The following is a 19,280-nucleotide window of genomic DNA, read 5'->3' as shown; positions in this document are numbered from 1 at the left end:
ACTGACCTCCTACTTGGTCCACTTGGAACATCTGTTTGGAATCTGCAGGTCGGTGTTGCGTACTTTGAGATGTAACGTGCCGAGCAGTTGCTTTCTCCCCACTTTTGCAAAGACCTCTCCTGTTTTACTATTAATGTTTTTGAGCATTTGTACGTTTTATAAAGTCTTTGTCTTTTTTTTTTTTTTTAAGATTTTATTTATTTATTTGTCAGAGAGAGAGAGAGTGGGCGTGAGCACACACAAGCAGACAGAGACGGAGAGAGAAGCAGGTTCCCTGCTGAGCAAGGCCTGGGACTCGGGACTCGATCCCAAGACCCTGGGATCATGACCTGAGCTTAAGGCAGTGGATTAACTAACTGAGCCACCCAGGCTTCCCAAAGTCTTCGTCTTTAACAAGCTCTGTTTTACAGGATTGCTGACCCAGACCAGCCCGTGCTGTGGTTGGACCAGATGCCAGCGCGGAGTCTTAGCAGAGGTTTTAACAACCACATCAATTTAATCAGGTACGAACCTTCTGTGCGTCTTTCCTGCTTCCCAGGACTTTATTCTCAATAGGTCATGGAGACCGTGCGTGACCCTTGCTCCTTCCTGGTGACTTTTTGACAGGGGCCTCCACAGATTAGCTCTGCACCTGCAGGGTCCCGCCTGCATTCATTTCAGCTAATCCAGCTTCGGGGAAAACTCGGAACATCCCATGCTCCTTCCCCTGGCTCTTCTCTTCAATGCACAGCTCTTTTGAAGGGAAGACGGCCTGATTTTTGCTTGGGATGTCCTTCTCAAAGGGTCCTCAAACATCACAGCAAGTAATTAGATGGAGAACGTGATATTTCCCATGACATCCTGATGATGTTGCGTGGCTCAAAGAATTCTCAAACAAGAATTGTGGTGGGGAAGGGCTCCCCTGTCCCATCACCAAAACCCAGCAAGCAGAGGGGTCGGCACAGTAACAGTCTGGTAGCTAAGCCTTCCTGAAAGGACGAGCCACGTTAACGGGAAAGCCCCTGTCTTGTCCAGAGGCTCTTCAAATTCGGGACACGGGTACTTAGCCACGTTCATATGCTTAGCTGCCCTTGAAGTCAGTGACAGACAGATATTAAAGATCATCAGCTTCAAGGGGAGCCATGAACTTACTTTTAGATAAAATTCGCAAATGCGGTTGTTGTGTCATGTCTAAAACGCTTCTACCTCCTTCCAGAAGCCTGATCAACGAGATGTCATTCAGTACAACTCCGATGTTTAAGTTTAATGGAAATGTCATTTGTACATTTTTTTTTTTTACTTCCTAGAACAATAATTTCTTTTCCTCTTGTGGCTGGTGTATTGCTGTTTCTTATGGAATAATTTGTGACCTGTGGGGATAGGCCATCTCTGTATTGTGCTGCATGCTAGTGATGTAGCTTAGTGAGGACGGACTGATGAACTACAACGTGGTGTGTTAAGAGTGATGGTGGTCATGTGTACAGGACACAGGGGACACAGAAGAGGAGTGTCTAGTCCAGCCTTTAAGTGATGCTTGAGCTGTTTGGGAGAATGGGAAGCAGAAAAGTGGGTGAAGCATGGCCACACAAGTAAGTCAGGCATGGTCAGGAGAGGATGACTCCTTCATTAGGACTGGGGATTAGCTTACAGTTAAGGGAGTAGCATCAGGAATTGAGGCTTAAAATACAGGCAGAAACCAAAATATAAAAACTTTTTTTCCAAATATAAATAACTTGGTATGCCACTTAATGTCCCCCCCACCCCCGCCAAAGATGACGGAGAGCTGTTCAGAGATCGTAAGCAGAGAGGTGGCAGAGCGGATTGGCACATTCAGACGGTCACTTGGGCTGTAGGTGCCAGGGTAGGGGAGAGAAGGCGGTGACCCGGGAGGGAAGGGAGGTGGTTGGAAATCTGTGTAATAAATCAGGTGAGTGAGTACCAGGTCCGGATAGCTGTGTGGAGGTGAGTGGGAGGCAATGAGGTGGATATTGAGTGTAGACTCAGGAGCACAGGTGGCGGGTTGGAAATCGGGGAGAGCGTGGGAGCCGTGGGAGGCAGCCCCCTCTCTGGCTCAGGTGCGTGGTCCTTCCAGTAGGCCAGGTGACACTAGGACAAAAAGTAGGTGGCCACGTGTGGGGCTGGGGCTGAGGGCAGTGCAGGGTATGGGAGTGACTTCCTGCTCACAATTACGAACTTGACGCTTGAGACGTCTGTAGGGAATGCATGAGGGAGCGGCTGGGTGGGTTCCGTTAGACACATGTGTGCCAGAGGGACGTGTGCATCAGCGTGTGGGCTTTACAGGAAGTTCTGGGAGTTTTGAAACCAGGAGGTGGGGCTAGAAGTGTGAGCAAAATGATATTTAGAGCGGGCAGAGGAGATGAAGGCCACGTGTGAGCTGGACTGCAAGGAGTGGGAACAGGTAATGCCTCGGGGAGAACCAAGGGAGAGGAGAAAAAGGAAAGGGCTTCTGAACGGGAAATTGGCATGCAAGTACTTGGGGATTTTTTTCTCATTTTGGCATCTGTGGGGCTGAGTTTGGTGCCTTTCCTACCAGAAGAAGCTGCAGGAGCTCACAGGCAGTTTTGCTAAGACAGTTCTTTGCTGTTTCTGTTCACAGGCTGCAAACAAGCAAAGTTCCCAGAATTTTTTGCTGCGTTATTGTCTTGGCCATCTTACTGTTTTCTTGAATTAACCTGGCAATCAGGTGTTGTTTCAGATATGTCCCTTTGTAAAAAGATCCTTAATTTTTTTTTCCCCCTTACAGGGGTCAGGTGATTAACATGCGATACCTGGAGTATTTCGAGAAGATTCTTCATTTCATTAAAGATAGGATTCTTGTTTACCACGGGTAATCTTCCATTTTCTTTCTCATGCTAATTGCTAGCCATAGTAATGTTTGTGAAACTTGGAAACTAAGCCTACTGACAGACTAAACAAAGTGTATCATATGTTTACACAGTGTTCGAAATCATACTTTGAACAGCTTCACAGAATCCACAGGGTATTTCTAATCTTACAGTGTTGTGACTTTTCTCATCTCTTTTCTCCAAAGAGCAGGACATTTCTTTGAGTTTCTTTTTTGGGGACTTCAGCCATCACATTCATTCTCCCTCCCATGAAAGGCCATATGGCATAGATACAATACTGAACAAAACACTGGCAAAAAAGAATTCTGAATGGAAAGTTTTTACCCAGTACATGTAAAATTGGTATAATGACCTAGCAGGATACTTCCATTTGAGCAACTTCAGCAAGGAAAAAAAAATGCACTTCTAATTTCAGAGGCGGCACAGGAGAGTCAAGGTTTCACGGCCCAACCCAGATCCATATGTGTTACACGAACACCAGCTGTCAGTCTGTTCTGCCTTTCCCTGTTGCACTGCCTGGAAGGGCTGCTCTTTTCTTAACTGTCATGTGCAGCCCCGAATTCATGAGGATTAAATCACCCCATTATTTAGAAGCTTCTGTTCTGGGCCAACGTTTTGAATATTGAGCTACTCACAGTTGAGGATGATTTATTTAAATTAAAGGTAATAGCAATTAATGTGATTAATTATTACATTTCTGTATTAATTTTAGTCGCCATCTCCCTCTCTCTCTGTCTCTCACTCCTTCTCTTTTTAAGAGCTAATAATCCTAAAGGATTGTTGGAGGTTAGAGAAGCTTTGGAAAAAGTACACAAAGTAGAAGACCTCCTTCCGATTATGAAGGTAAGTTTATTATCAAATTCCCGGGAGGTGTTTTTAGAAAAAAACAAACCAGAGCACTTTTTAAAAAGAATTCGTAACTTTAAGTGCGAGTTTATTAATATTATGCTTTAAGCATTTTAAAATTTATAAAGCATTCTACCTGAAAACACTAATGGAAACACACTCTGAATAAGAACCAAAATAAGACACAGGCATCAGTCTCAAACATAGAAGCAAATCTGTGAGGAAGCAGTTGATACAGGGAACAGAAGGAAACGTAAAATTCTCTGCCATTGAATTCTGCTCCTGGCCACTGTGGAGTACCTGGTGCTTGACTTCCTTCCCACACCACGGCAATTCTAAAACAGGACAAAATACAAGGCGGCTATTTTCAGGCGCTGGCAATTATAAGACTGTGCTTTTCAAGAAGAGGGAAACACCTGAGGTGAGCCCCATGTTCACCTCAGCTTTCTGCCCGGGATTATTTACTAAACCACTGTGTGTGTGGAGCGTAAGCAGAGTCTGGAGGCCTTACTGAGCTAAGGAGGCAGAGATTGGAGCTGGGATCTGCCCAAGTGTCTGGAGTTTACAGGGCCGAGTCCAGAAGAGGAGGGAGCTGCTCAAGGTGAGGATTTCCTGGAGGTCAGTGTGAGAGTCCTTGTCATCCTGGGCTGAGAGCTCAACTGTGGGCGTGCAGGAGGCTGAGGGGCGCTGTGGGGGTGAGAGCTGGACGGAGATATCGGCGGTTCGACACTGCTGAACGACACTGCAGTTGTGGCCTTGCCAGGGTGGAGGGCCGTGAGCACCCCAGAAAGGACACACTGTAGGTGTAAGACCCCTCGAATGAGGTTTACATCCTAGGACAAAGGACAGTTTCTAAATAGATCATCCTCAGAGAGAAACAAGAAAGTCTGAAAGGGTTCAAAGTCTGCTAGTGGTCTGGCCGCCTCCCCAAACAAAACTCACATCCTTTGAAAGAGACACAATCCAGACTTAATTATTAGACAAATGAAGAAGCAGGACAACATGGCCCACAACCAAGAAAAACAAAACCATTTGACAGCAACAGACCCCCAGCTGATCCAGAAGTGGGAATTCGTTCTTTCACAGTCTTTGCTTCGTAAACCTATTGGAGGACTTAAAGGAGAACGTGAACACAATGCTGAAGAATCGCAGCGAGGGAACAAACTATGAGAGGACCGAAAGAAAAGTGGAGCACCCGAAAGATTCCGATGGGTGACCAGCTCACGAGACGTGTTGTCTATAATCCAGCACTCGGTTCACTTAGCAGGACGCTGGACAGAGAACGAGGCTTTGTGGCATCCTCCGTCTCATCATGAGGCCCAGCAGGGACCCAGACGTGGGTCCTGCCCCCTTTCTCTACAGTGTGAGTGAAGTCAAGGTTGGTGCCCCCCCCTCACAGAGAAGCCATTGCTTGGGTTTTGCGTATAGCCCGAGGTTGGTGTGCAGGTTCTCCACTTTCCTTGTTCTGAGGCCGTCTTCCCCATCAGAAGGTTTGACAAGGGGCCCCCATCGTTTCTCAGGGGAGGCCAGTGATGGAACACTACTCAGTAACAAAACAGAGAAAGGGGACTGCTACACCCACGGCAGCTGGGGTGAACCTCAGAAAAAACATGATGTTGAGCAAAGGAAGCCACATACAGAAGAGTCTGGTGCCATTTCTAAGAAGTTTGATCTGCAGGGAGAGATATCAGAACAATGGAGGCTTAGGAGAAGTGAGATTAACCTTAATATGGTAGGAGGAAATTTTCCAGAATGATGGCAATACACTGTATCTTGATGGAATACTGGGTACATGGGCAAATGGGTGTATTCATTTGCCAGAATGCATCAGATTATACATGTGAAGGTCATTGGTTTTTAATTTTACTTTAATAGAAAGTACATAAATTAATTTCCTGAGGGATTTGAGCCAGCATCGGATGATAGATAGATAGGAGCAATAGAAAAAATAGAATTCTCATAAATCAAAAAATAACGTCAGTTAGGCTAGTACATTAAAGGCAGCTGAATATCAAATACGTATACGAGCTAGAAGATCAATAAAGTCTCCCAGAAGAGAGTATGTACAAGACGGAAATACAAACTATGGGAGACGATGAACACAGAGGCTGAAGAACGGACCTATCTGATAGGAATTCTGGAAAGAGAGAAGAAAGATAAAGAAGGAGAGCAATTAGTCAACAAAACAATAGAAGGAAAACTGGAGAGATGAAAAGATCAGTTGAGGGCCCCCTGGGTATTCAACATGATGTTCAATGTTGACTTCTAGACATATTCTGATAAAATTTGGGGACTTCACGGTGAAAGAGAATTCCTCAGAAAAATTAGACAGAGACTTATCATATGACCCAGCAACTCCACCTCTAGGTGTATGCTCAAAAGAATTGAAAGAAGCAACGTGAACGATAACTTGTACACCTGTGTCACAGCAGCATTGTTCACGTTAGCCAAGGGACGGAGGCAGCTCAGGTGTCCACCGGTGGATGAACGGATGAGTCAGATGTGGTCTAGCCATACAATGGAATATTATTCAGCCTTGAGAAGGAAGGAAATTGTGACCCCGGCTACAACATGGATGAAGCCTGAGGACATTATGCTATGTAAAGTTAGCCAGTCACGAAAGGACGGATGCCTTATGATTCCAGTCATATGAGGTGTCGAGAGGAGTCAGATTCACAGAGACAGAAGCAAGAATGGTGGCTGCCAGGGGCTGGGGGAGGGAGAATGGGGAGTCAGTGTTTAGTGGTGACAGAGTGTGTATTTGGGACGTTCTGTGGATGGATGGTTGTGAACTGTGAATGAACTTAATGCCATCAAACTCTACATTCACAAATGGTTAAAGTGGCAGATTTATGTGATGTATATTTTATCACACACAAAAAATAAAAAGAACATCTTCAAGCTTCCAGAAAAAACAAATACCAAGGAAGGAGAATTCCACAGATGCCCAACTTCCCTCCAGCAATAGCGGATTCTAGAAGACAACTAAGGGAAATTTATTTGCACCCACTGTTCCAGTGTTCAGGTGTGAAGGTCAAATAAAAACTGATTCAAACAGTCATTTAGGAATTTCATCAAGCCTAGATTTTCTTTGTCAAAATGATTGAAGGACCTGTGTACTCTCACAAAAGAAGCCCAAGAAAAGAAGACGACAAGAGAGACAAGAAATCATGGTGAGCAAATAAGCCACTGGCATGAATTGTTAATGCCGGGTGTTAAAAAATACATGTCTGAAATTAAAGTACCAGCCAATGTCAACCTTAGAGTCTGAAGAAAGTAGAGAGAGGAAGTAAAGCTGTCAGTAAAGGTACTGGCTTTTTTCAGTGAGAATATAATCACTGGCTGACCCATGATATTGACAGGAAAATACGGGTTTAAATATCTATATTAAAAATTTAAAGGCAACACTGAAAAGACAGAGGTGGGACGTATAATACTCTAAACCCTAGAAGTAGGGAAATGGCATAAAAGACAGCAAAGTCAGTTTTGCTCAGAGCTTACGAAAAGAGAAGGGGAGAAAATGAGGGTGGGTAGGAAATGGGTATAATGGCAATGAGAAGTCAGCGTGGCCTTATAATCGATCCCCCGGGGAGAGATGGAGGATCTCAGACTGGTGTTTTAAAGCCCAGCTATGTGTGGATTACAGCAGACACGCTTAACGAGAACGTTTAAAAAGTAGAAGGGAGAAAGGTACACCAGGCAAATACTAGCGGAAGGAAGCGCGGGTGTGGCGGTGTTTATATCAGAAACAGTGTAATTCAAGGTGGAGGAGACCTCAAGGGGCAGAAGTTTTGTGGTTTAAAAGTCTAATCCATTAAGAAGTTATAATTGTAGGAACCTCTTCTCTGCCTGGGAATAGAACTATTCAAACATTGGCCATCAGCAGGGGGATTTTCTTTTTTCCAACTCCTGCTTTGAACTTTAATGTAAAAGTTGAATCAGTGTTCTTGTAGCTTCGGTAGAGAGGTTTGATTACATCAAACCTTTAAGACATTTAAGACACGGGTAGGACCAGAGCTTGTCCATTTCTGAGGAATAACCAGGAAGCATCACATTGTGAACAAAGCAGCGAGCTAGGATTCTGCATGCCAGGGCCCCCTCTGCCACACTGGGCTTGGCTGAGCCTTTTCCACCATCTAGATCCCAGGGTTCTGTCTGCCAGGAGCAATGATTCTGGCCAGACCTCACCTCAGGGGGCTACAGCGAGTGTCTGATGAACTAGGGCGGCGGTTCTCCACCTTCTCAGAGCCACTCTGGTATTGACGCATAACCGTGTTCCATGACCCCTTTCCTGCACTCAGATGAAATTCACAGAGAATATATCACACCTTCTCAAAAAATTCTTCCAAATGTCACCATCTCGCCACAAAGGAGGTCTGGCAGGTAGATCACCTGTAATAGACCAGCGTGTGCGTCGTTGAGGACGTCAGCATTCAGGCTGGTCTTCACGAGAAGCCGTAAGGAAGGAGCTAGTTGTTTACATCTGTTTACATTTGGACCCATCTGTGTGTCACTTGCCGACTTAAGAATCATGAGCTACAGTGTTGGTGGCCCCAGGTTTTCTGAAACAGTAACCTTCCCAACAATGCCTGCCGCCCTCCTCCCTCAGTTGGACCTTCTATTTAATATTCATAGAAAATTCAGTGCGGGGGCGCCTCAGTGGGTTAAAGCCTCTGCCTTCGGCTCAGCTCATGATCTCAGGGTCCTGGGATCGAGTCCCTCATCGGACTCTCTGCTCAGCAGGGAGCCTGCTTCCTCCTCTCTTTCTCTGTCTGCCTCTCTGCCTGCTTGTGATCTCTCTCTGTCAAATAAATAAATAAAATCTTTAAAAAAAAAAAAAGAAAATTCAGTGCATATTAAAACTATATAGTTCCAAGCCCCATGTTGGGGTAGAGATTACTTAAGTAAATAGAAAACTTAAAAAAAAAAACCCATGTAAAATATTTAGTGTCTAAGTGTGAAATGGAGTCCGGTCCCAGGTGCAGGTGATTATTGAGTTATAAACAGATTCTTCATGGACACGAAAGCCCAGTGGGGCATTCACCGTCAGTCATGCATCACATCTTGAGTGTCCTCTGCCCTGTGGGACATCTAGTGTTCTCCGCCCCACCTGCTAAGTTCCTGTGGTAGCCTTCTGCGCCACCCTGTCCCTGTAGCCACCAAGCTCTCCCATAAATTCCCCAGATGCCCCACAGAGGGCAGAACCGCTCCACAGAGGGCCACTGGGACAAACCTACAGAAAGAAAACTAGTTTTTAGCATGTCTCAGTTTTTACTGTCCTTCTTTCTTGATGGTATTTTAAGCATGCCAAGCATTGCCCCCCTGGGGCCAGCCTCCCAGTGCAAGGTCACTGTGTGTCCAGCCGTGGTGTGCAGGTGACCGTTCCCTGGCAGCACTGGACACCCGGCTTTCACCGGGAGTGTGGGCAAACTCCTCTTTTTAAAGGCACACACAAAAGTATATAAAGACCTTTCATTTTAAAGCGTTCGGAACAGTGTGATGTGATGACAACTCCCACTGCAATGTTCCTTCGGTGAAAAGCACGTTAAAATACAGCTGACCCTTGAACAACATGGGTTCGAGCTGCGTGGGTCCGCTTACGTGTGGGTTCTTTTCAATAAACACAGTACAGTCCTGTAGGCCTATCTTCCCCATGATTTCTTAGTAACCTTTTCTTCTCTCTGGCTTGACTAAGTGTACGTATAGGATACCTACAACAGACAAAATAAATACTAACCTTTTATGTTATCAGTAAGGCTTCTAGTCAGCAGTAGACTATTAGCAGTTAAGTTTTGGGGAGTCAGAAGCTATGCATGGGTTTTTTTTACTGCAGGGGGGTTTAGCTACCCCTCACGTGGGTCAAGGTCAACCATAGACCTCAGCTCCCCTTCAGTCAGCTTACGGGCAAATAGTGTGGCTGAAGGTCGTGAAAGCCTGGGTCCATGTTCCCACGCTGCCACTCCCCGCTTGGTTCAGACGGGACCTGCCCTCCCAGCTGGTCTCCTCCTCTGTAACATGGAGACCAGGCCCTGTCCTACTGGTATGTTGTGAGCATCAGATGAGAATTGGCATAGAGGGTTGACACGTGTTCCTCTAGAAGCCCTTTTCCGTGGAAGATGTTGCTGTTCCAGCTCCTGGCGCTGGCCCTCGTCACCTGTGCCTCATGTCTGTTGGTCCCCGGTCCTCCTTTGGACTCTTCATGACACCGCTGGGTCTTACTGGTTGTAGACAGCCTTTCCCCCAGTAGTGGCTTAAGTGAAGCACAGCCTTCTCTTATTTTATCCTTGGTTCTCTTCTTCCAGTCCATCCGCCCTTAAAAAAAGTTGGCAACATTAAACACTGTGGGAGGATTTTTTCCGGAGTAATGACAAAATCTATTTACTGGCATTTTGGCTTTGTCAAAAAATATCTTTACTTATTTATTTTTAAAAGATTTTTATTTATTTATTTGCCAGAAAGAGTGCAAGAGCACAAACTGGGGGAGCGGCAAGCAGAGGGGGAAGCAGGCTTCCCGCTGTGCAAGGAGCTGGGGACTTGACCCCAGGACCCTGGGATCATGACCTGAGTGAAACAGATGCTTAACCGACTGAGCCACCCAGGCACCTGTCAAAAGTATTTTAAACAAAAAGCTGGCATCCGTCACTGCCTTCATACTTGTCACCCCTGAAGGACATTCTTGGCTCTGTGTAATTCCTTTAACGTATGTTTCTGTGGTCCACAGAGTTGGAGTGTGTGTGTGTGTGTGTGTGTGTGTGTGTGTGTGTGAGTGAAATTCTCCAGTTGACAAATACAAGTCTGAGTACGTCTCAGAACAAATGAGACTGCCTTGAAGGAACCACGAATGTGAGCACAAAGTGTTGGAGTTATGGGATTTGGGGTGCAACCATTCTGCTAAGAATCCAAGTTGCTGCCGATAAAGATGACCACGAGGACAACCCGAAGGGCACTCATAAAAGGGCCGGCACCCTGCAGGCTGAGGGAGCGCTGGCTGAGGCTCTGTGCTGGCCTCTGGTGGGGGCCTGGAGTTCGTGTGGGGCCCTGGGGACGGGCAGAGACGTCCCCGGTCACCGGACAGGTGTGCGTGCTCGTGGCCTCTGGAAGCAGGAACTTCTGGGACGCTTCTCCAAGACATGGAAGGCAGAGTCACCGCTCCAGAAGACCCCCCGGGGGTTTACAGTGAATTTCACGCTAGTAATGTGACTTTTTTTTTTTTCCCTGAAAGCAGTTTAATACTAAAACGAAGGATGGGTTCACGGTGAACACAAAAGTTCCCAGCCTCAAAGAGCAAGGGAAGGAATACGATGGATTCACAATCACGATTACAGGAGACAAGTATGTATGCTTCCTAAGTGTAAGTATAAGGGCGGGCTGGCGTCCGGTACTGCCCCGGGAGGTTGGACATACCGACTTCTGCCTTATCCTGAAGCGCAAATTACAAAGGTCCAGCGTATAGCTATAAACTGCTTATTTGTTACTGTGACTTGTAGGCTACTCTGCCAGCAGATACATTTTCTGACCTTGCTGGATCTAACGGCTTTCTAGATACCGGGTACAATATCGAATGTGGAAAGCATTCCTCTGGGTTCTTCCCGTTCCTCGTGGGCAACACTTTTAGTGATAAAATGAAAAGAGATGAGAGGTTGGCAGACTGAAGGCCATTGTAAGAGTTTTTAAATACAGGTTTTAATATATTTTGAGAGCGGTGCAGTCTTACTACAGAAAATTTAGAATACACAGATAAGCAGAGGTAGGAAATAAAATCACTGAGTTTTCTTTAAAAACAGATTATACGCCACACATTGTTTTATAACCTATTTCTTTTGTGTCTTACAGTTACTTTATCATGAACATTTTCCTTTATTTTTGTAAGCGTTTGTACTGCTTGCCTAGTACTCCATTTTGTGGGTCTTGTAGAATTTCTCCTACACATTTTTTGTTATTGGCCATTTTAGAGTCTTTCTCATTTTTCACTTTATAAATAGCCCTGCAGCGACTTCTCATTAACCTGTCTGATTTGTCTCTGAAGCCCGAGCTTCATCCAGGAGCCTCCATATCCCTTGAATTCGGGGTGGGATGCTCGCCCCTCCCCCACAGCACCCCTCAGTTTGCTCGGCCTGCAGGGTTCCGCACTGGGACCGCCAGCTTGATTTCTGCCGGCTCTGTCGTAGGGCTGTGACTTGCCTCTGCCTCCTGGGCTACATTTTTCTTACATCCCTTTATTCTCAAACCACAGGAGCCTCTCCATCAAGTTCTTTGTCAGCACCTACCCAGGCCCCCATGAGTAAGCACCAGCTTAGTAACTTCCAGATTTTGTGACTTTTCCCAACAACTACAACCCTCTCCTCCCCGGAAGGAATTCCAGGGCTTGCTAATAATGTAAAAATCACTCCCCCGCCTTTCCACCCACTTGCGAGTTACAGATCTCGTCAGATGGTATCTCCAGGCAGAGAGGAACGGTGGTATGGAAGAGTAGGTCAGGTTCCTTCCCTGCGAAACGTGGCTTCTCTCCCTGTTGTCTCACCGTATTTGTTACCTCCTGCCCTGGGTCCTCTCCAGTAGGCTCTGGTGCCTCCTCCCCGATCTCCTGGTGGCTTACAGTGCTTTGTCATTGTCCCCGAGGCTCCATTCCACTGGCTGTTAAACCACTCCCCACTCCACACCCTCCCCATGCTCGTGGATACCAGGACCAGCTCCCTTGCCGAGCACTCAAGGCCTTTCGTAATGTGGCCCTTGCAACATTTCCTGCTTGCCTGTGCTGTTTTCCTGCCAGAACCTGGCCTGCTAACTCGGCTGGACTGCTTGTTCCCTGAGGTCACCTCCCACCTCCTGTTTCTGAGCCTCTCTTCCTCCATCCTGATTCTGACACTCAGGCCCCTTCCCCCATGAAACTTTCCTGCTATCTTCCATACCTTCCAAACTGGACCTGATCTGCCGCTTTTGAACCCTGACGTGCTGTGTGATCGCCCTGCGCATGGTCTTAGAATAATTCTTGGCCTCAGGTCTCCCTCCTTCCTCGGTAAATGTAGCAGCTCTGCCACGTTCCTCTTTATAGGATCTAAGAACCATTTATTTATATAGTAACGCCTGTGGCATCAAATTTGTCTCCTCTGTAGAGCCTGGCGTGGAGCTAAGCGTGCAGCAGAGGTTTAAAAACCCAGTAGAGTCCCTGAACTACTTCTGCACACGGTTCTGGCTCTGATCTTCAATTAGAACAGGGTGGCTGTCCGAGAAAGTCTTTACTGTGCATTCATTCTTGACCATGTGTAGTTATTGCCTTCTGTAGTAGTGTAAGTTCCTATAGTGCGTACATATGTTTAGACCGAACAGAATACTGTATTTTATGGAAAACTTGCCTATGTACGGAACACGCCTCAGTGTGTGTGGTTAGAAAGGTGGGACACGTTCTCAGCTATGTTTTGTGCCACATCAGCCTACCAGTTCCTTCTTTCTTTTTACTCCCTGTGTTTGGCTCGTTGAGTTGTATAATACGTGCCTTTGACACACGTTGTTTTTTTTAGGGTTGGCAACATACTCTTTTCTGTGGAAACGCAAACCACAGAAGAAAGAACACAATTCTATCATGCTGAGATAGACGCACTTTATAAAGACCTCACAGCAAAAGGAAAAGTACTGATTCTTTCATCAGAATTTGGGGTAGGTTTTTGCTTTTTTCCATTTTATCCGTACTTCCTAGGATTCACCAGTAAACTTTGCAAAAGCCTCTACCCGTTTGTGGGTAGTATGACTCTTACGCTTGAGATCGGCTTTCACTGATGACCTATAAGGACTTCTTCTTAACATTCTTATAGAAACAATTCCTGTATTTATTTATTTATTTTAAAAAGATTTTATTTATTTGCGAGAGAGAGCATGTGCACAGAGGGAGAGTATAAGGGAGAGGCGCACTCCCCACAGAGCAGGGAGCCCGATGCAGGGCTCGATTCCAGGATCCTGAGATCAAGACCTGAGCTGAAACCAAGAGTTGGTTGCTTAGCTGACCCATCCACCCAGGTGCCTGAAAAGGTTTCAGTTTTAAAAACAGCTCGGAAAACATTGCCCTAAACCGAACCATATATATACCCTTTTGTTAGGAAAAAAAAATGCTAGCACAGAGTATAAAATATCCAAGAATATGAAAGCAGGTTCCCATAGGAGAAAAGTGAAATAATCTTCTTCCCAAGGTAAATTTTTCTTATGTCTTGTCACCTTGTGAAAAACTAGTTTATAATCTAGTTTTTAAATTCATGAGCCTGTGTCTTCTCTTTTTTCCAGGAAGCTGATGCTGTTTGCAACTTAATATTATCCTTAGTTTATTACTTTTATAACTTAATGCCACTCTCTCGAGGGTCCAGGTGAGTGATAGCCTACAATTTGAAAGTTTTTACACTGAAGAACACGTTCTTTTTCGCTTGCAGTGCTTGTTGTGGCCATGGGTACAAAAGTATCCCAAGCAATCGCAAGAAATCCCCTTTGGTTTTTTTCAAAATCCACCCAGAAATTACGTCCTTGACCCACCACACCGTCAAAGGAATTATGAAAGATTGTTCTGAGTTAGCGTGCTTCCTGTTTTACAGGCTGGGGTCCATTCATTAGACAACTCAAGTGGCTTGAAGGCCTACTGTGTGCGTGCATCGCCCTCCCTGAGCGGCCCAGACTGTCACCCTGCCCTCTTCTCCCCTTGCCCCCGGTTCTTGTCCATCCCTCGACCTCCAGCCCTGACCCTTCATACATTCGAGTCAGCAGCCGCTTTGTACCGCCTGCGCGGCCGCGAGCCCCTTCCTGCTGCTGCTGAAGCCATCAGGAGCTTCCCAGTGTCGTCAACACCAGGGTTTCTGCCTGTTCTCTGTCAGCCAGTACGACGCGCCATAGATCATGAAATTTGAATTTAAGATGTTGGAGCTAAAACAATATTCTTGAATGTTCTTGTCTTCAACGCTTGAAAAGTAAAACTCTCCTCAGTGTGGTAGTAAATGTTGTTGCAGTGAAAAGGCCTGGAAACAAGTGAGGCGCATAAATACTGCAGTATCCGCCTAACGGTTACTCGCGGGCGCGGAGTTTCCCATGTGCCCACGCCCTTCGCGCGCTCCCTTTGATCGAGCACTTGGGTAGGTGCCATGCGGATACCCAGCAGTTTCCCACTGGTCCTCATAGCAGCGTTGCTGGCTCCTGGTGACAGAGGAAGACGGAGGTGACGGGGGAGGAGCAGCAGCTCTCGTCCCCCGCACTCTGTCCCTTAGAGCCCGCGGCTCTGCAGTCCCTGATCGCACTGGTTCTGTCCTCTCTTGTGCTCAGAGCTACTGCCATAGTTCAGACCCATGTCACCCCGTGCCTCTCTGACTTGTCTCCTTGCTTCCAGGCTTTTCTCCTTCCCCTCTATGCCCTAGTTTTTTGTTTGTTTTTTTTTTAAATTCCAGATAATTATCGCAGTGTTTTATCGGCTTCGGGTGTACAGGGTAGAGATTCAGGATCTTTGCCCCAGTTCTTCATACCTGGTGACTCAGTTACAAGCTCAGGGACACCGGGCACAGCGTCCATCTGTCCTGGCTTGTCTTGGCCTCATCACTGCTCTCCTTTTACTACCCTGTGGGACTTCTCAGAGGCCCCCCCATTCCCCTCCAGGGCACCTCCCTGCGTGTCCTCCCACCTTCGTGTCGGCACGGGCCCTGCCTCTATGCCAGCCATTTCCCTTCCTTCCCTTCTAACCCCCTGGGCCCCGCCTGGGCTGTGAAGACGCAAACTTGCGTGCCCTTGGCCTCCATGGAGTCTTCCCCACGGCGCCCCCGGGCTTGACTCGCTGCACCTGCAGGCTTTGTCTGCAGTGTGCCTGCTTCTGCCTCCGAGGCCAGCCCGCTCGCTCCCAGAGGTGAGAGCCGCCTCCCGGTTCTCTTTACGGGGAGGGCCTCGCACAGGCACACGCAGCCGGTGTGTAGTAGGTCTGTCGGAAGCAGGAGTGAGTTTGTTACAGGCCAGGAGGGGAATTGATAAAACACCTCAGTTCTCAAACTGCAGTAAAATGGCGCTTCTGAGACTGCGTTCTGAGACTGCTTTTCTTCTCGGGACCACAGTGTTTAATGCTTAAACAATAAGATTAATATGTTTGTATTACAAAGTGTATCATATACGTGCATTTTAAAAGCCAAGCCTTGTGAAGTTGCTATAAATAGAAGCAGACTGATCTTCCAATTCATTATTTCATAAGAATAGAAAAACCAAGTGTAAGAAAACTCCTAATTAAAAGAAACACCTTTCCTCAGAAAAAGAACATTCTGGGTCACATTACCCTTAAAATAGTCAATCTAAATATTTTTGTTAGTAGTAAATTAGTAAATATTTTTGAGACACGAAAATATTTTTTAGTTTAATTTCTAAGGACTTCTTAGGTAAAATCCATAGTGAGCTTTTCATATGATCCCTGCTCAGAAACCAGGACTGACTGGTAATTATTCTTTATTTGCATAGTGTCATAGCATACTCTGTGATCGTGGGAGCGCTGATGGCAAGTGGAAAAGAAGTAGCAGGAAAAATCCCCAAAGGGAAGGTACGTTGAAGCTGGAAGGCAGGTGGTTGGCTGTGTGTTCAAATCCCAGCCCTCGGATTTTTGTGTTAAGACCCAGAAGTGAAACAGTTCTCAGAGTGAGCCTCTCTCCTCCATATTAATCACATTCCTAAATTTCTTTCTTTTTCAGTTAGTTGACTTTGAAGCTATGACAGCCCCTGGTTCAGAGGCCTTTAGCAAAATAGCCAAAAGCTGGATGAACCTAAAAAGGTAATTACTTGGTGACGGTCAGTAAAGGGGGAGGGGGGACGTCCTGCTGCTCTTGGAGCTCGCTGCGTGACGCTGGGAGTACGCTCCCTTCCCTGAGTTCTTACTTTGTAAGGAGTGCAGTCCGTTTCCAAGGCTAAGGTGTTCTGTCAATTAGAACCCCTGAAAGAGGGGTGCCTAGGTGGATCAGTGGGTTAAAGCTGCTGTCTTCGGCTCAGGTCATGATCCCAGGGTCCTGGGATCAAGCCCTGCATCGGGCTCTCTGCTCAGCGGGGAGCCTGCTTCTCCCTCTCTTTCTGCCTGCCTCTCTGCCTATTTGTGATCTCTGTCAAATAAATAAATAAAATGTTAAAAAAAAAAACAAAACACCACCACCCTGAAAGGGTGAGTCTACAGATAAAAATAAATGATGAGTAAAAAGAAGATTTGTGACAGGAAAGTGACACATGTCCTCTTTGTACAATCAGGCATTCCTCACTTTTGGCTAATTTACCCTTTATCCAAAACTCTTAGGTTAAGTATTAGGAAGGAATTTGAAAACTGTGAGCTGGACCCATTTCGGACTTACTCTGAGTGGGAGCACATTTTTACCACACGGTAGATTTTCAGAAGGTGGTACTTCATTGTAGTGCAGGCGAGGAGTCCACGAGAGTCCCGAAATACTAACAGACATTGTCCTCAGCGGCTGCCATCATGAGTCCCGCGTACCCTGATCTTTCCTGGCTCTGGTTTCCTGGATTTGGGGGATGAAATTAAACCCATAGATGCTTTTTTTTTTTTTTTTAAGATTTTATTTGACTGAGAGAGAAAGATCACAAGTAGGCAGAGAGGCAGAGAGAGAGGGGGAAGCAGGCTCCCTGCTGAGCGGAGAGCCTGATGTGGGCCTCGATCCCAGGACCCTGAGATCATGACCTAAGCCAAAGGCAGAGGCTTTAACCCATGGAGCCACCCAGGTGCACCCCCCAGATGCTTTAATAGTTAATAAAGAACAAGCACATGTCACTGACTTTCTTCATTCTTGCTCCTTCTCTGTGTTTTCTCCATGATAACCCCCTCCAGCTTTGCCTTTCCCATCTATTGGACACAGCATCCCTCTAAAAATTGCCGGATAGCTTGCACTGTGTTTAAAACAGAGACATTAAGGTCTGTCGTGCACTCTTGTTGAGTGTGCAGGCGCGCTACTAGCCTCCTAACAATCTCTTCTGCCAGTGTACCTCGTTCCAGTGTGTTCCCGTTTCGGGATTACTGGCTCACGTGTTTTAGCAGTATGACCATAGCGTCAAACATCTTGCTTCTGTCTCTTCCTTAGTTTTACAGCGTGAGCCTTCCAGCAGTTCTTTAAGAATGAATAAAAACCTGCCTCCCGCTGTGCAGGTACATTTCGCACCGCCCTCTGGCATGCATGATCTCGTTCTGGGCTCAGGGCCCCCTGTGAGTTAAGAACTCTGTGCTGGTGCTACTGATGCAGGCAGGGGGACCGGAGAAAGGGCTGTGGCTGATAAGGAGCGAGGCGGGCCTGGACCCGGTGTCTCTGGTTCAAGTCCAGCGGCTTCCTGGTGGGACATGTGTGAACGATCACGCGTACAGCAGAGCTGAATTTTCCTTTGTGAACATTCTGGCTGAACTGGCCAGCAGCCCATATGGGAGCCTCTGGACAGAAGTCCCCGGCCCTATGGGCATCTGTTCTGTTCACAGCTCCTCCCTGCTTTTGTAGAATTGTCTGACAGTGTACACACGGGGTCAATGGAAAGAGAATATTAAAATAGGAATAATGCCTTTTTTGTGAAATTGTGTTAATCTTCATATTCCTTCTTTGTGTTTTTCTTTTCCAGTATTTCACCTTCTTATAAGACTCTCCCATCCGTGTCAGAGACGTTCCCAACATTAAGATCAATGATCGAGGTGCTAAACACAGACTCCTCTCCACGTTGTCTTAAGAAACTCTAGTTACACTGTAGTATTTATACAAGTAAAGGGCCGGACCTCTTGCTTCTTAAGTTATTTTTTAAAACATGGAATTATAAAGAAACTAGGTCCTTTATTACTTTTGATACCAGTTTTTGATAGGAATTGAATACTTGAAATCATTTTCTTTACTTTTGGAACCATAACAAAAATCATGGAAGAGGGTTTTTTTGGGGGGGAAAAAAAGCTCATGTTGGGGCAGGAAAGTGTGTGCAGAGACTTACAAAGCCCTAAAACTCCTCCCTCACAGCAAAAAAGTTGACTTCAAAAACCAAAAAGTAATCATTAAAAGGAATGAAACCAACAACAAAACGGGAGTGTTTTCATTCCTTGAAAGATTTGGATATTTTTCAAAGGCCTTTTTATGCACATTGGGTTAGGGCATCATGTTTTTCACTCAAGTAACCTTCACGAGTGGGTTCTCCTTTGTGCTTGAACGACGGAAGACTCGTGGGCCGTCACCACGCGCCGCAGAGCTCACCCCCGGGAACGTTTGCTTGAATGACAGTATTTGACAGTATTTGCCAGTGACCCAAACACTGAATTATTGAACCATGTTTTGTTTTGTTTTTTTTCCTCTGTGTTGGAAAAAATAAACGAGGGGTGATTGCTATAAATCACCAGTTTTGGACACTGGATTATGTATGTTTTTATTTTGTGAACTGGTTTCCCTTTCAGGTGTAAGAACAACCAGAACATGACTGATTTTTTTCCCCCGAGACAGGGTAAATGACAGTGAGTACAATGGGTTCGTTCAATTGTTGCCATTTCCAAATCACTTTCATTTTTCTTTGGTTTTCGTTAAAGAGTTAAACTATTCGCTGCTTTCTGCTACTTCGTTTTGGTCTTGAAATCTCACA

The 19,280-nt window shown here is 46.0% G+C and overlaps 1 protein-coding gene across 5 annotated transcripts in view; it reads left to right on the top strand.

Annotated features, from left to right (window-relative positions):
* The window catches only part of TTC13 (tetratricopeptide repeat domain 13), a 75,302-nt gene extending 56,246 nt beyond the window's left edge, over positions 1-19,056 (top strand). For 3 of the 5 annotated variants that reach the window (XM_046027023.1, XM_046027021.1, XM_046027025.1), the window contains 9 exons: positions 411-503; positions 2,744-2,827; positions 3,605-3,689; positions 10,915-11,024; positions 13,211-13,346; positions 13,965-14,044; positions 16,152-16,230; positions 16,379-16,458; positions 18,288-19,056. In XM_046027023.1, coding sequence (XP_045882979.1) covers positions 411-503; positions 2,744-2,827; positions 3,605-3,689; positions 10,915-11,024; positions 13,211-13,346; positions 13,965-14,044; positions 16,152-16,230; positions 16,379-16,458; positions 18,288-18,402 — 862 coding nt within the window. In that variant the 3' untranslated portion in view covers positions 18,403-19,056. The remainder of the gene's footprint in view (positions 1-410; positions 504-2,743; positions 2,828-3,604; positions 3,690-10,914; positions 11,025-13,210; positions 13,347-13,964; positions 14,045-16,151; positions 16,231-16,378; positions 16,459-18,287) is intronic. The other 2 variants (XM_046027024.1, XM_046027022.1) reach the window with 1 other exon arrangement.
* The last annotated feature ends 224 nt before the right edge of the window (positions 19,057-19,280 follow it).

This window comes from Meles meles, chromosome 13, assembly GCF_922984935.1.
Source record: "Meles meles chromosome 13, mMelMel3.1 paternal haplotype, whole genome shotgun sequence".
Classification (NCBI taxonomy): Eukaryota; Metazoa; Chordata; class Mammalia; order Carnivora; family Mustelidae; genus Meles; species Meles meles.
The sequence above is the reverse complement of the archived record's forward strand: the minus strand, read 5'-3'. Positions and strand labels throughout refer to the sequence as shown.